Raw genomic sequence first — 17,115 nt, forward strand, 5'->3', positions numbered from 1 at the left:
CCTGTTTGATTGACTGGCTGTAAATTCCCAGGCAAATTATTTCCCTGGGAATCTGCAACACTTAGCAAGCATAACAAGAAACTAATAGATATTATAGATCCTTTCTTCCCGGGCTCTTCCCTGACAGCCATTCAAGCGCAAGATATGGTTTTACAGCTATGAAAATAGATCCATAAACTTAACAGCACTGGAGTCCTCATTAAAACTCCTGCTTGTTTTATACACAACACTGAAGTCTCAAGCGCTCTGATGTTATTAGGCACTTGGCTGTGACCAGTTTGGTGTAATAATTAGGAACTGACTTATTATAACTGAAAAGACAGCTCTGATGTCAGCGGGACTTATAAACACTGTGTCACACCGTTTTATTATTTTTACTACATTTACTCATAATGTAAAAATAGCAGCCAGTCTATTCTTTGGGAGTTTATTCGGGTCCAACGCAGCTATAATAGGCTTTTCTTTGAGAGCTAGCGATGAAGCATGAGAGATAGCTTCTCTTTTCTGAACTCATTCATCTCAATCAGAAATCTTTCAACTAAAAAGAGGGGAAAGGGAGATGGCAGCACAGCAATATGAATCCCCCAAACATGGATCAATGCGTCTGTTAACCTGGCGTTTCTGAGCTTTATGAGATAGCAAATACTAGGCATGCTGTTGAAGCAGGCATCTCCAAATTCTGGGAGAAAAGTTGGGGAATCCAATAGAAAGAGAATTAGCCAGAGCTGAATTTCTGTTCTGGATGCATGCCTCCCACCTCCTCTTATGAGATTTCTCTCCGGGATCTAATGCTGAGAGAGGCTTTGACTCTCCCTTTTCAGTTCTTTGTCATTTTGTTTTGTAATTACTTAAGATTTTTATAGCTCTATTGGAAAGACAACAAAATTGCAGAATTGTTGCTTTAACCTGAAATGAATACTGGGAAGGTCATTGCTCTTTGTATTAGGTGAACCTTAAATGTTATTAGAACTTTAAATTGTTTTTTATTAAATGTTATTGTTCAGATAAATCATATGTGGGGATGCTGGACAATGTATCTGTCTCCCCAGCTGTCTTATTTATTTGCTTATCTTTTTAAGACATTCAATTTATCTGTCTGTCCCTGGTCTGTCTGCATATTCTCCATCTTCTAATGACCTACAGCTACTCCTTGATATTATTTGAAGACCCATTAGAGCTATTGTTGTCCAGCTGCTGTTAAAATCAGATACCTTAAATGGGGCAGTGCTCCTTCCAATCTCCCAAACAGCAGAAGAGCCATAAGCATCTTACTATGGATTTCTTTTTATTAAAGTTGTATATCTCCCTTTTACAAAAAAAACTGGCTTGCGTCTTGGGAAGCCCGGCCAAGGTCTGTATTTCCCAGAGGACCCATGTTCTTACAGGTCTTGTTGCTCCAACTGCACCCCCCCTTTCCCCCAGCTAATTTGTCTTTCAATTTGTTGCAGGTGCAGCCTGCTAATGAACTCTCCCTTTGCCCTGATCATGCAAGAGGAACAAGACCTCAGGTAGCAGCATGACTTGGAGCTGAAGGCTTGGGACCTCGATGCTCTGTTGCCAAAAGGAACAGTCAGACAAACCTCCGTACGCCAGCGCCTCACCAGAGCTGCAAGGAGCAGAGGGAGAAGCAGCGAGGCCGTCGCTGCTCCCACCAATGTGCTGAGCACCCAGCAGCCTGCTCAGACCCCTGCAGATGCCACCCCCTGACACAGTAACGCTGATGCCATCACCTTCTGGGAGAAGGGGAGGCTAGCCCCATAGAGCCCCTCCTGCCAGAGCCGCACTGACGACCAGATGCTGTAGTTATCTCACATACTAATGTTCAAAAGCCCCAATAATTATTTCAAGCAGACCCCGGGTTAAGGCACTTTACCCAACGACGCATCTGCAGCAGACAAGAAGGTGGAGGAAAACCTGATCCAGCACCATCTCGCAGCCTCTCCAATTTACTGCTATCAAATTTCATCAGCAACTCAGAACTTGATCTTTCTATTGATTGACTGGAGTCACCTCTAGATATTTTCATGCTGATTTGGAAGCCCTTTCATACAATAAAAGCAGAAAAAATGAGGTTAAGGAAGACTTTTGACCACTGAACAGCAATTCCAGCCAAAACTTTCCGAATCAAGTAATTTGCAAAGTTGGCTTCTGCGCCGAGAGAAGCTCTCTGTGTCTGAACACGGCATACAAAGTGGGATCATTCCTGTCCTCGCCTTGATCTCCTTGGACTGGATCATCTTTAGATGAGGAGTTTCCATGCTGATCCTGAGAGCAACCCCTAGCCCAGTAGCTGCCTTCCTCAGGACTCTTGGCACTGCCCTTGCCCTGGGATCCCGCACTCGGCCGCAGCTGCCATGCTGTACTTGCTTGCTCTCCTTCTGCACCGTCTCCCCTTGGCCATGGGACAGTATGACATTTGCAAGTCCTGGGTGACCACAGACGATGGCCCGTCATGGGAGTTTTATGCTTGTCAGCCCAAGGCCATGCGGATGAAGGATTATGTGACAGTGAGAGTGGATCCGGCAGGAATCACCTGTGGGGACCCTCCGGAGCGGTTCTGCACCCATGTAAGTATTTCCCTCCTTGTTTGATGTGCTGTAAGAGGCTCTGCTTGTAGGTGGCCAGGCACAGCGCCCTGCTGAGGTGCTGCTGGAGGAATATTTCCACTCAGGGTGGCAACACTGGCTGCCACCTTGAGCTCCCAGTCTCCAAATCTGGGATATGGGGAAAGTTATCTCTGCTCGTCTTGGTGCTGCACAAGGGGTGGGCCCGTGAGCAGGGACGGGGCAGTGCACCAAGGGGTGGGCGAGGAGCTGGGGAGGGCTGAGGGGCAGAAAGATGAGAACTGTTCTTGGCCTGAGTTTCAGAAGCACTGCTGCCAGCAGCAGCAGCCCGAGCTGCTCTGAGCACACCCACCCATCTGCTGAAACACGTCGTGGGCTCACCAGTCCCACACGAAAAGGCTGCTGAGTCCAGGGGCGTCCCTGTTGGTAATGCCCAGGGCTGTGCCAGAGGTGGGCACCTTGTCTCAGTGTAAGAGTAAGGGCCAGGACAGCAGGGGACAGGGGGAGCTCAGGGTCAGCTGGTCTAGTAGCATGACTTCCCCCAAAGTCCCTGAAAACACAGCTCTCCCTTCCTTCTGGTCTCAGTGTGAGAAGACTTTGTGGACAGACACTTGCCCTTGTAGTTAAAATCTTAAACTTATTTTCCCTTAAATATTAATCATTGCATTTCATTCCGTGCACCACAAAGCTCAGCAGGAGCATTTGATTTATAATTCACAAGGCTTTATGTTGTTAAAAAGAGTTCAGGGGTCAAAGCAGAGAGCAAAGCAGCATGGCTGCAGCATCCTCTGCCCCATGGCAGCGGTGCAGGGCAGAGTGACAAAGGCAGCCCCTGCTGACCGGGCTTCCACCAGGGAGAGCACTGAGCAAGGAGCAGCTTCTAAAGTACGCCACCCTACTAGCTGCAATGAGAATGGGTGTTCTCATCTAAGTCAGCAAAAGAAAGAAAAGAGTCTCAATTTCTGTTGCCAGCTTTAACCAGGCTCGGGTACCCCATGCCTCAGTTTCCCACCTGGAGAACACCCTGGGCCTAAGCAGCTCAGGGCTTCTCTTGAAAATTCATGAGAAAAACACTGCTTTGATGCATCAAAAGACACCAAACATTTGAGACCATCACGACATGACACCGCTATTTACCCCATTCTCTCCAGCCTACGGGGGGGCTCATTAGAGACAGAGCCATTTTCACTAATTCCAGATAAGCAGCAGCTTTTTCCTTTGCAAGATCATTTGAAAGAAAAGATCGAGCCAAAGGTTGCAAGTAAAACAGTTAACTATTGATAAGGCGCTCTGGATTCCCATTTATCTGGCTGGCTGCAGAAGGATTAGAAGGTGAACAACAGATTGCATTCTGCTAAATTCACGGCTGCTATTTGCAAATGCTCCCTGGCTGACGGTGCGCTGGGCTCCGGCTCCACTGCCCTCCGAGGAAGTAAAAGATACCAACAGAAATCAGCTCTCTGCGTCTCTTGCTTCAGTCAATACTGAGCTAAAATCTTTCTATTCTGGGCACCAGCAGCGTTTCCCCGTAGCGTACGCCTGCCATGTGCTGTAACACTTGCAAACACCGCGTACGTCCCTGAATGAGCGTTGCACAAATGCAGAACATGGATTTGCCTTCCTGTCCCTGCCTGACCCCGGCAGGAGCACGCCCGGCCCAGCCTTTGTCTGGCAGCACAGAAACAGTCATCCCCAGCAAAATCCCTGATAAATTCCCTGGCAGAGACACGAGCTCAAAGCAGAGGCAAAACACTGCACGTTATTTTTCAGATTTTTTTTTTCTGGATAGGTTTATGAAATCCCACCTTATTTATTGCCTCGTCTCCCACATCTCACACCAGTGCTGCCCTCTCCAGAGGATTAGAGTTTCTAAAATGAAGCCGATGAACTCCAGCACAGCCGAGCCCACCAGCATTTAGCGCTCAGAGTAGGAGACCGGGTGCAATCCATGCCTCAGGACTTGTGTGCGTGGAGGCCATCAAGGTACATTTTCAGGGCCCTTGTCACGGAGAAGGGCACACGGCCACTTACTGCTGAGCATCCCCTTACGGTCGGTGTAAGGTGGAATCAGCAAGAAGCGGCCTCTCCATCACGGGCCCTGGGTGGAGACTTGACACCTATTGACATGCAGAGAGGCACGCAGCGTCCGCAGCGGATGTGAGCGGACCTGTGCTAGCCCTGCGCAGGGGAAGCGCTGGACAAAAATCAATGCCGCTGCCCGCCGATCATTGCGACCTCAGAGCCTGGTCCTTGCTGCGAGGGGAAGGTCGCAGCTTGCACAGACCCAGCAGGTCAGTGGTGGGTCCCCACCCGAGCCCCTCGCTGCCATCCCGCCCCGCTGCCTTTCCCTGTCCCTTTATCCTTTCTCTTCAGGTTTTAATTATTTTCATTTAACAGGTGGGTTCTCAAACGAGCCCAGCTTCCCAGCTGAGAGGTTCTTACAGTGGCTGTATTGCTTTCTTAGGTGTCTTTCAAAACAGCAGGGTACTGCCCATGAAGTTAAGCTAACATTACTAAGAATTAAGCACGGCCCGGCGGGACGCCTGCGCTGCTCAGACAACTGAAATCAAAGTTAGACACACAGACATCCCTGAGTGCTGGAGGTGGGCCACATTCCTGCACACATCATCGCTGGAGACAGGCTCAGAGCCCTGCTCAGGTGCTGGCAGCAGGGCCAGGAGCCCACGAGCATCTCCTGCGAGGCTCTGACCTTCCAGGCTGTGCCCGTGCCCCAGAGGCTTTGCAGAGCACCAAAGGATCACACACAAACTACAGTTTTACCAACTCACAGCAGCCCTCGGAGTTCTGCAGAAGGAGGTGCCCGGGGGATTGCAGGAATTATTGGGAGGATTGTCTTTTCTCAGTTTTACAGCAATTTCTAGTCACATCTGGCTTCTCCGTTCTGGCTGTGCAGCGTTTTGCTGCCTATTAAATCCCGAGTTTTTGCCTTTTTTTTTCCCCCCCCACAGCTCTCGATTCGTCTCCTATCCATGTCAGTGCCCTTGTGGCAGGATTACCTGAAAAATGAATTGTACTTTCCCTTCTGGCAGGGCAGGGGGGAGCAGGGGGAGCAGGAAGACAGATGGATGAGCAAATAAAAACCTGAACGATCCAAAGGCGTGACCGGAGACTAACAGGGAACAATAGGGAACAGGGCTTTTAACTGAGGCTGCCGAGGGGAGGGGGAAAACTTCAAAGACCACAAAGCAGCAAAACACAGATTTCAAACCAGATTTCGAATGGGAGGTGCTGGCCGGAGGGGTCCAGCTGGGAGCCACAGGCATGCAGGGGATGCAGACGTGGTGCAGGAAGGTGGCCCAGCCCCAACACTGAGCTGTTCCCCGTTGCTGAAGCACCTCTTTGATACCGAGCAGGGGCCTTGGAGAATTTCACTGTCAAGCTTTGGCACTTCGCACACCTGCTTAAAAAAAAGCCACAGGTTTTGTGGGCAACGTGCATACAGGGCAAGCGGCAGGGAGCGAGCAAACTTCACAACCACGTTCCCTGTTCCAAAGGGGCTGGCGGCTCACTGGGTTTCCAAATCATTACAGCAAAGGTGAGGGGAACGAGCAGAGGTGTCGGGAGCTGGCTGCCTGCGAGGCAGCGGCCACCACAGTGCTTCTGCTGCTCCTTAACACCCTGGTGAGAGCTGCCTGGAGTCCTTGGGATCGGAGTTTTTTTTTTTTCCAGAGGTGTCGAGACAGTATTTCTTGTTCAGACAATGCTCTTTGATGCAGGGCCGAGCTCTTAGCCCATATTGATGGGTCAGGGGTATTTTTATTTAGCGTCAGCATTGTTTCATCAGCTAATAGAGCTTGTTGATTTTGGCAGGGGCACATGAAAGGAAAAGGCTTTATTTATTCATTACTCATTCAGCCAAATTTGATGTTTAGTTTAATTCTTAGCTAAAACTTTCTGAATGGCATGGGTTTATAAGGCTTGTGCTAAAGAGCTATTTCTCTTCTGAGACCAGCTGCTAGCATAAGAAAAAGCAGACAAACTTTTGGGCACAGAAGACCTTTTCCCTAGGCTCTTAGCCTCTGTCACAGACCGCTCCACCTGGCAGCATCTTCACACCCTTGTTTAGGTACAGACAGATGACTGTGGGTCTGGGGGGTGATTAAAATTGAAGTCAAAGCTCTTAAAGAAAGAAGAAAAGTGGAATTGCTTCACAGATGCTCTTCCAAAGGCATTCGTAAAGATGCAGCCTGATCTGGTGGTTAAAGGATGGATTCACCCCTGCCGGTATCGCAGGCAGTGACAAGATACGCAGACCTTCACCAGCCTGGGGGGCAAAGCATGAGTGGTCCTCAGCCTTGCAACCAATCTGAGACTCAAGGCCAGCCTTTGGGCTGAGCAGAGCCTGTACGTGAGTCAAATCCTTTCCAAGAAGAGGGGATGTTCTCCCTCCTTGAATGAATTAGCAGTACCCAACAGCTGATTGCAGCCTCAGCCTTGGCTGTAGCAGGGGACTGGGTGCCAGAGCCCTCCGCTGCCCTTCCTGGCAGGAGCTACACGGCACTGGGGACAATTACTTTGCCTTTACGCCAACATTCAGCAGCACAAGAAGCCCACTCTCAGCTGTCAAAACACCACTGACAACTCAGTCAGGGACAGAAAGCCTCATCTTTCTTTCCACATCTGTGAAGTGCTAACAGCCCTGTTCCTCCAGAACAGACCTAACACCTGGAAAAGCCTCCTCTGTCCTGTGAGGAGTGCCCGGAAAAGCCAACTTGATGCCATTTGCATCAGGATGAAGGTTTCCTAATTCACCGACTGCATCCCTTGCAGCATTGCTTTCCAGCATGGGGGAAAAGGGCTGGGGTCTTTTGGATATATTCTCCCCCTTAATCTCTTTTCAGCACCAGGGCTGCTGCAGAAAACTATCTGAAGTCAAGACCAGTGGCTCCCTGCCCTTGGGGCCAGACCCTTGCATTGCACATTATTAGCTGCTCAGCAAATTGCACACCACCACTCTCCTACCACAGAGGCTTCTCTAGTGCAGCAGGATCTCAGCGTTATAAAAGCAGAGGCTTTACAGAAAATGAGAGAATACAGCTCGGTTTTAAATTAGAGAGTGCTGAGCAAACGGGATTTCCACTCACAGTCCGTGGCAATTTCCTTAAATGCCCAGTTCGGGATTCATCTTGCTGCAAAGTGGGATATTGCTCTCCTAACAAGAATCACTTCAACTCGCTGATGGAAAAGGCTCCGCAACAGAAATCAACCTGTCAAGTAGATTTAATTGGTACAGTGAACAGGAAGTTTACCCCCACCTTGAAAGAGATGGGAAAGAATAAACTGCTCTTACGAAAAGCTTTGCTCTTCAGTGGGGACAGCATCCAGATGGAAAAAAACAGAGCAGTGTCTCCACAGGCTTGCTGGGGAGCAGCTCCTCCAACATCTGTGGCCCTCACTCATCCACCAGCTCCACGCGCAGCAGTTTTCCATGAGCAACTTTTGAAGCTAAGAGATTCAGGGAAGTCCCTCTTACTTATTTTTAATCTGTATTGTATTCTGTAGCATAGATACGATCTCCTTCAGGCCCTGACACTTAGTGGGAAGGACTGCTCTTCTACCACGGTCTGGTTTCCATAAGTGCATGCAACAGCAAAAGCAGAGCAAAGGACGCAGGAGACCCTAATAGGAGATGGGTGGGTGCAGGGGTGTCAACCACCAGGCTGTCCTCCTCCTCCTGTAAAGGCTCTGGGGGATCTGCACCCCCATTTGAGGGCTGCAGCAGTGCCTCTGTTCTACCCACCTCTCCCCCCCAGCACCAAGTCCTGCCCTCCCCCATTCAAACTATCTGGGCCTCTCTTAGAGAATAAAATATTAATAGCAGCATAGCAAGCCTCTCTGCAAAGGCTGCATGTATTGAGCTTGCGAGGCGCTCAAGCTTTTAGAGAGCAGGACACTTTTCCTACTTCCTAAGCATTTTCTTCGTCCTGAATCAATAATGCACTCCGAGTCCAGCAAACAGGCCGCTGCTGCTGCGCTGCTCCTGGTAGGGGCCGTGTCTGCACGCAGATGCTCTTCTGTAGTGAGATACGGGGCTTAATCTGGCAGAGGAGGGATGGGGCAGGATCCAGGCAGCTTAATTCGTGGACAAGCTTTAGGGAAGTGCCCCGGGAAGAGCAAAGCTTGCAGCTCTTGGGTACAGAATGTCCGGGTTTGGAGGCGAGCTAAAAAGCAGTCAATGGGATTAAACCTCTGCATCCCTGAACATGTGCCCACAGTTGCTGGCCGAGGGGCGCCTGCTTCATCAGCTCCTGATCCTGCTGGCTGATCCCAGCCTCGAGGTCACCCCTTAATCTGCAAACTGGCAAAAGGAGCAGTGGCATAGCACAGCCCCACCCCGACAGCAGGGCGGGCACGGAGGTGAGGCCAGGCAGCGGAGAGGGGTTGGGGTTACAGCGACTCATCGGGGGATTACCAGTTCCAAACGAAGGAGCTGCTCAAAAATTATTACATGGGAGGCCAGGCTGCGCGCGATGCATGGATGTGCCCAGCGCAGACAAGATTATCTGCTTAGGAGTGGAATTTTCCACGTGGTGCTTAACCCTTGCATCGCCCCCAGTTGGGCTGCACACATATTTTGGGGCCAGGGCGATCCCACAGCAGAGGCTGGGCGGCTGCTCCAAGGCACCCCGCGCTGCCCAGCCACCCTGGGGCTTTGGAAATGGCAGCGGTGCTCTGAAACCAGCCCTGCCAGTGCCATGCTGGGGTCCTGCTGTGAGGTCATCCTTAGACTGAGCTGATTTCAGCCTGGTGGTTGAAGTTTGTCATGTCACTGGATTTTTTTTGACCATTTTGTCTGTGCCTGAGCAGTGCTGGCTGTGTTGAGAGGATGGGGAGGTGACTGGGATCAGTCCTTGTGCATGCTGGGCACCAGCTGCCCTCTCCCATTGCAGAGGGGAGGACTCCTGCCTGGATGTCAGTCTCCTGCACGGACTGCACGATCTATGGCACAGGGATCGGTGCAGACCTTTTCCCTGTGGAGGTACCAAGCAGATTATGGGGAAAGTTTCAGAGACAGCATGGGGCAAGAGCTGAGGTTTCCCTGACCCTTACCTCAAGGTCAAGGAGCCACTACTCTGGGGCTCAACTGCAGGTACCTGGGACCTTCGAAAGCTCCTGGCAAAGCCAGAACCTGCTCCTTAAACCTCTCCCTGCCTCAGTTTCCCCACCAGGAGACGGGATGTTGCACTGCTGCCCCCCAGCCCAGCCACTCAGACATTTCTCCATAGCTGGTGGAGCAACAGGAGTGGCCACACCTGGAGAGGGGCACAGCACTGAGCAAAATATGGTGAAATATGCACAAGATGCTTCTTGAATTCAGAAACAGACTGGAGAGGGGGAAGGGGAACAGCAGCCAGCAAAGCACAGGTTGCATCTCCTCTTGCAGAGAGATGGGCCCAAGGGAGCGCAAGAGCCTTGAACGAGCAGCGTGCTGTTCAGTGAATGAGTATCTGCTTCAGGCCAAAGGAAAGAGGCAAAAAGAAAAGCGAAATGTCTTGCTGAGCGCGTACGGGCGTGCGCTTACTAAGAGCCGTGTGGCGAAGCCAGCGGTGCGTGTTCTGCTGACTCACGGTATCCTGAATCCAGCAGGCAGGCAGAGCATGTCCTAACACCCCGTGAAGAGGGGTGACCTTGCGCTCAGACAACCTCCGATCCAGGAGGAATAGAAAGAAAGGGAGAGAGCAATCAATCCCCCAAACCACTGCGAGATGGAGGGGGGAGAAAGAGTGACATTCGGCTGAGCCGGAATTAGCAACAGATCTGTGGAGGGACCCCATTTCCACCCTATTAATAATTCATCCCAGCTCTGCCTTTACCTGCTAATAAACAGGAAACAGCTTGTTAGTGAGGACGTTCTTCTCCCCTTTTGCTTTCTCTGCCCTAATAAGAGCCCCTTGCAGATGGCTGGGGGAAGGGAGGCAGCGAGGGAAGGGCACAGGAGCGAGCAAACATCCCCGCGAGCCCACGTGCCGCTCCCCATCCCTGCAAGGCTCCGTTCCCCAGAGCTCCCTGCCTCCAAAACGGAGCCAGCCTTCCCCTGCAGAGGTGAAACTGCTAAATAATCCACCACTTAATCACAGACGCCTTGCCAGAATCTGCCTACACACACGGGCCACTTAAAAGCATCTCTTCAGAGGGTCAGCACGGAGAGGGAAGCGATGCGCAGGGCTCTGTGCCCAGCTCGGAGCACACCCGCGGGGTGCAGGGACGAGGGCTTTGCTGAGAGCATTCCCAAGCTCCCAGGCTTCTGGATTATCAAATATATACGTAACTTCACCAAGTGGCATTTAGGAGAAACAGGCAAACACACTTCTTGAAGAAAGCTATTAAGGCTTCATTCCAAAAAGGCGCGTTTTACATTCGGAGCACCCCCAGCATCCCCACAGCCCAATTCTGTGGCAAGCATGGCCCCATCCAGGGACCTCTCCCTGCCAACACACCAAGACTCCTAAAACAGCGCAGGCAAATACTTCCAAAATGTTTGCTGGATTCGATTCACAGCCTCACATCACAGCAAAAGCCCATGTAGGCACCAGGGATGGGGTAACCATTTCAAGAGGAACTCGGGCAGCTCAGAGTGGCCTCGTCACATACCCTGCAGCTCCCTGCATTCCTCCCGTGTCCCCCCGCCTTGCAGCTCCCTCTGCATCCATCTGCCTGATTTCTGGCCATGTTGATGCAGACACAAGAGCAGGGTCCATCCAAGACCAAGGGACCCTCCAGCTTCTCATCTGGACCAGGAGTTGGCCAGGAGAAGCCACTCGTAGCCTCTACATCCACCCGTGGCAAGGACAGACACCACACCACAGCATCCCTTTCTACTTCACAGCCAATGCCACATCCACCCCAGCTGGGGACGGTGATCCTGAGCACCAGGACACAGCGCAGGGCGCTTTGCAGCCTACAGGGAGCTGAGAAACCCCATCCCTGCTGGGGCCACCTCCAGCTCCTGGGGCACCGGGCTCAGCCACCGCTGCTCCTGCAGCCGAGGGAGGCGCAGACCTTGGCCCTGCACAAGCAGGGGCCCGGCCGGGGCTTCACTCCAGAGGTATTTCTGCTCAATTATTTCCGTGCTCCCAGCCATCTCCGCCACTGAGTTATGCCACTTGCCAGCTGTTGGAAATAATCGCTGTAAATTAATTACGGTTGCTTCACCCCTCTGATCCCTCCCAGCCCCCACGAATAGAGTGAAAATTAATTGTCAGCAACTATTTCCAGTTCTCTGGGAGTCCCATCCTGGCCACTGGCAGGTTATGGTTTGTGCCCTGAAGCATGAGATTTAATTACCCACAAATGTTAGTTTTGATCATAAAATCACCTTGTCTTTTCATAAATCCAGACAGAGCAGTTGACCCCTGGGGTCAAGAACAGCAAGAACTAAAATGCCCTGTGATGGCTTTAGGACAAGCCCACCTGTTCTCCCGTGTAAACACGATTCTGGTCAGGAAAAGGAGTTGCTTCCTGGAGCAGATGTTGAAAGAAAAAAAACAAAGTCTCCTGATCCACTCATATCACAGTGTGGTGACAATTCCTGTTGCAGAAGGCAGGTTTCACTGTGTCAGAGCAGAGGATGAAGCCGCTCGTCACCTGTGCTGGGACGGGGAGCGCATCCTGTCGGCTTGGCACAGGCTGGCAGCTGCAGGGAGCAGCGTGGGGCGGCGGGGCCGCTAATCCTGGGATTAACCCAGGGAACTCATCTGAGCACAAAGGAGAGAAACAGAAAAACAAATGCACTGAAACAACCCCTCCGGTTTTATCCTGCAACCTCCTACACCAACAAACCCAACACCACGCTCTGTGGGGAGAAGCCACAAAATAAAACTTCGGGTGTCTGGATGCCGAGAGCCAGGGACAGAGCGGGTGCTGTCACCGTCACTGCCCAAAATCTTCCCCAGCAGGAGCTGTGCTGTGAGCACAGGGGCTGCTCCAGCAGCCCACTTGGCCATCTGCTGCCCCACGGGGCCACCGCATGTCGGGGACCCTGTCCCCCAGGGCTGGCGGGCACCAGTGCTACCGGTGACAGACAGGCTGTGCAGGGGAGGGGGCTGCAGGACACCTGCGGGGAGGGTAGCAGGGAAAGGAGGGATCAGGTGCACGCAAGGATTTTGCAAATGCAGTTGTTTTGCAGGGTCTGATGGAAATTTGAGACAAACCCAAGCGCTTTGTTGCTGTGCGAGGCAACGCGGGGACTTTGTGAACCTAATCAGCTCATCTTTAAGCTGAAAACCAAGGCAGGGTCATGGGTGCACTGCAGGAAGCAGAAAGACCTTGGGATGCACCTGAGAGCTCCTTAAGACGTCTGGAGCAGGACGAGCACCGGGAGAGGATTGTCACCTGGTGGGTGGAGGTGACATTCAGTGCTCCCTGGAGGGAGGTTTTTGTGCTGCTTTTCCTCATTGAAATCCCTCCAGCAACCACCCAGCTCAAAGGCCAGCAAAACGCTGATCCCTCACAGGGTTGTTTTGCCCTGGGCAACTCATGCTGCTCACAAAACCTGATAAACGCCTGCAGGAGGAGGGGGAGCACCACTCCACCCCTGCCCCCCTGCCTCCTGCCTGCACCCCAGCTGTGTCAGAGCTGGTTGTTTCTGATGGCACACAAGGGTCAATGCCTTCTGGCTGCTGGGTGAATCTGTTTGCTAAGTAGTTGTCCCATTTGCAAAGTGTGCAGGGAGCTGGATCAGGTTCCTCAGGGCTTTTAATGCTGGCAGCTGCAGAGGGGATGACCCAGCTGCCCAACCATCACCAGCTCTTGCAGAATCCCCTGGAAACATCTAAGGTCTGAGCCAGTTTTTGGGGAAAATACTACGGAAGGAAGGACACAAGAAACCTGCACAACAGCACAGGTCTTTGTGCCTGAGAAAAATGCATTTAATTTCTTTCCCCTTGGATAAAAATCTTCCTACAGAAGAGACAAGGTTTCTTCACCCCAGCTAAAACAAAGTTTTGATTTCTGAAACTACTCCAAGCTGATGTAACACCGCTCTTCCTCTTGTGATTGGGATTAAAACCAGACCGATCCCAGGGTGACCTTCTAGCAGAAGCTTGACCTGAGCTATAGGATCTCACCAGGCAGAGGAGACCCATGGAAGCAACACAGCTCCACAGGGTCCCCTAGCCAGGACACCAGCTGAGCAGCTCACAGGGGTTCCAAGTGCAGTGGTCAACATCTTTGGCCGAGCAGTACAAACTTTCACATTGTCCCCTTGTTTTCCATTGCTCAAACCTTTATATTTTTCTTTAACATTACTAATATTTTTATTATTTTTCTTCATTGTGCAGCTAGCAATTGTAATTTCTTTCCAGCTTTTCCTTTGGCATGGGGACCTACTGAAGGCTGCAGTTTTATTTCTGTGCAGCTTTCTCCATTCACAACAGATGTCTAGTTTGTTTAAAATATTCAACAGCTTAGTGATTAATCGAGTAATTTCACCTACAAAAATATATAATTTTATGCTATGAGGCTTAAAAATGGCATTATCTGCCAGGAAAAAAAGCAAAACAACTTTGTGCGCTCATTAAGAACCCCAGGAACCAGCTGGGCTTTGTGAAACTGGGCTTTTAGTGCGCCTGTTTTCCCCATTCCCTCTCCCCCCAGCAAGGTGGGGGGCAGCTCACCTACAGCACCCTGGATTCCTGTCCTTGTGCCTTGTCAGATGGAGCTTGCTTCCCAAGAAATCCTCCTTCAGGGACCAAACCCCTGCTGTCACCTTCAGAAGCACCCTCGTGCAGCATTTCTGCTGAGCACCAAGAGGAGGTGAAGCCCAAGGGTGCATCTGCAAACACCAGCATGGGACATTTCCAGGCACGTCACCCCCGGGGACATTTGCCCCATGCAGTCACAGTCTTGCTGGGATGTCATTTAGTACGGCAACTTATCTTCAGCTAGGATTTTGCCACTTGCCCCAGGGCTTTACCCATTTGGGCTGCGTTTGGGCTCACTTTTTAGTGCACCCACAAGAAAAGAGCAACCAGAAGAGCATGCCGGGGAGCCGCAACATTTAGTTGCCATGAGGACATTCACGACTGATTTAATAGCGTGAGACTAAGTGAACTGTTTTATTTTAAGCTCCCTGAGACCAAGTTTCCCTGGCTAATGCATTCTGACTTTTAGATTGAAGACGTAAATATCTTGAGACTTTGGACAGATTCTTTGGAGGACACAGGGCTTGGATAAGGAAACCAGATTCTAAAATAATACCTGGAATTGTTTCAACAGTGCTATAACTGATCTTACCAGGACCAAGGGAGCAGCCAAAGAGTGGCCATCTGTTTCCGCTCCCCCCTGCCCTCCCGGCTGACTTCAAACCACCCCACCGGCAGCAAACGCATTGAGCATCCCAAGGAGGAAGGACATTTCAATAAGCCCAAAACCAAAAAAGGAACATTTCATTTTAGCAGAGGAAGCTGTAGTGATGTGACTCACTTGGTGGCTTTTGAGGCTCTTGCCCACCTTTCAGCGCTGTCACTTAGAGGTTATTTTCACGTTTTCCCTGTTAAAACTCAGCAGATCTCAGGCCATACGCCACTCCAGAGCATCGGGGTGCTTAAAGACATCCTTGGGCTGTCTGAGATGTGCACGTTTACAGGTTTGGGTGTAAAGGAGCCAGCGGGGATCATGAGCCTCCAGTTCCCTGATCCCTGGGACTGGCATATGGGAGATGGGCAGGGGTTTGGCCCTGCTTCCTCCTGCTCTCAGCCTGCCAGCCCTCACCAAGAGGCTCACCTGGTCGTGGTGCCGGGCCAGCTCCATCCATCCCTGCAGGCAGGACACCAGGAGGGGCCTTGAATTTGTCAGACTCAGCTGCTTCCCCTCAATGCCCCTGGGAAACCTCTCCCACCTCCCACCCTGGCCACCCTTTACTGCTGCAGGTGCCGCTCTCACACATCCCCACTGCTCTGGGAAGTGTTTTATTGTTAAGGTTTGGTTGCAAAGCTCTTCCCTTGTGTAGTTCAGCTGCTGGTTAAGGAAGCCTCCAAAACCAGCCATGACAGAAGCATCATCCCTAGCCCTGAGGATGAGCCTGGTCAGCACAGACACGCTGGGGACAACTCACTGAGCAAATACTCAGAGGAAATTAATCTCCTACCTGTTTGGGTGCTTTGGCAGCCCTGATGGCTGCTGCACGCAATGAAAGGAAGCCACACCAACAAGGGCACTCCTACCAGGACAGGAACTTGCACACAGACCCCAGCTTGCACAGAGCTGCTCTGAGGAGTTTACTGGGTAGCTTTCTGCTCTGCCCCACAGACGGTTCCCCCAGCAGCCCCACACCACAACGCCGCACTGCTGTGCCTTTCTTCAGGCACCAGACATGAAAACACAGCTCCGGGATGGCCTTTTCAGGGTTGTCCTATTAAGCCATTTGTATGACCGCATTTGCGGCAGAACCATACTGCAACACAATATGTTGCCTCAGCACAGGAAAATGCACTCAAAGCCCCCATAGCTTCAGCTGATGGGGATTTTTCATCCTCTTCCATCAGCAGCCACTGTAAAGCTGTGCTAAGAGGCAGCTACATCCCCCAGCAGGAAGCTGTGTCTCATTAGCAGAGGTAAACAATTCCTCTGAACGTGACGAGTCAGGAGAGCATATTAAATATGTCAATACCTTTTTTTAAAAAAAAAAAATTCCCCGCTCCAGTGCGGCATGCTGCAGCAGGAGAGGCCCCCCGGCATGGCTCAGAGCCCCACTGCACCCCAGCTGGCATCTCCCCTTGCTCAGGGCATCTCTCTTTGGGAAGGGAACACCAGGCAGGTGCCCTCACCCCACAGTCTGACACACCCGTGCAGGTCTGAGCACATCATCCATGTCCCTCATTCAGCTGCAGGTGAAAAATAACCGAACACCCACCAAAGCATCCATCCAGTATCCTCCCTGCTCAGGGGGATGTGCATGCACCGCACCAGGGCTCAGCAGCTCCCACCACAGCCCCTTCCTTTCCCTGCACACACAGGAGATAGCAAAAGCCACACGTTGCTGCAGTTGGGGTCATGTCAGGAAGTTGAGCTCATGTTGGAAACAGTATGAGTTTTGTTGCTTTTCACTCCCTGGTTTCTGCTGCTTTCCCTAGCAGCTTAGTGCACGCACGCAGCAAGGTACACTTTATTTACAGGAGCCCCCCCTCCCCACAGCCACCGCTTCATCCTTCGCAGAGCAGCCTGGTGCTCACGTACAGATCAGCTGCTCGCTGATTTTGCTCCTGGAGCTGCCTTACTTACAGCACGCTACCCAAACGCTGCTCAGAAGACAGAATTATTTATGCCCTCAGGAGCTTTTCTAGGCTTCTCAGCGCTGTGGCCTCCGCTCACTTGTACCCAGCACACCTCTGAGCCATGGGGAGGCAAAAAAGCCCATTTTACAGATGCAGAGCGGAGACAGCCCCAGGCAGTTCCTAGTGGGTTTGGTAGCCCAGCTGGAAATGGCAAACCCCAGATTTTCCAAAGTACCTCACATTATACGCCAGCATCCGTGTTCAAGGCACAGCCCCAGTCCCCACATTGCACACGTGAGTACCCATTTCTCCCCCTC

The 17,115-nt window shown here is 51.5% G+C and overlaps 1 protein-coding gene across 3 annotated transcripts in view; it reads left to right on the plus strand.

The window, feature by feature from the left end:
- The window catches only part of NTNG2 (netrin G2), a 50,049-nt gene that overhangs the window by 1,451 nt on the left and 31,483 nt on the right, over positions 1–17,115 (plus strand). For all 3 annotated transcript variants that reach the window (XM_035342032.1, XM_035342029.1, XM_035342031.1), the window contains exon 2: positions 1,449–2,567. In XM_035342032.1, the coding sequence (XP_035197923.1) occupies positions 2,355–2,567 (213 nt within the window). In that variant the 5' untranslated portion in view covers positions 1,449–2,354. The remainder of the gene's footprint in view (positions 1–1,448; positions 2,568–17,115) is intronic.

The sequence above is a fragment of the Oxyura jamaicensis genome, chromosome 17 (assembly GCF_011077185.1).
Source record: "Oxyura jamaicensis isolate SHBP4307 breed ruddy duck chromosome 17, BPBGC_Ojam_1.0, whole genome shotgun sequence".
Classification (NCBI taxonomy): Eukaryota; Metazoa; Chordata; class Aves; order Anseriformes; family Anatidae; genus Oxyura; species Oxyura jamaicensis.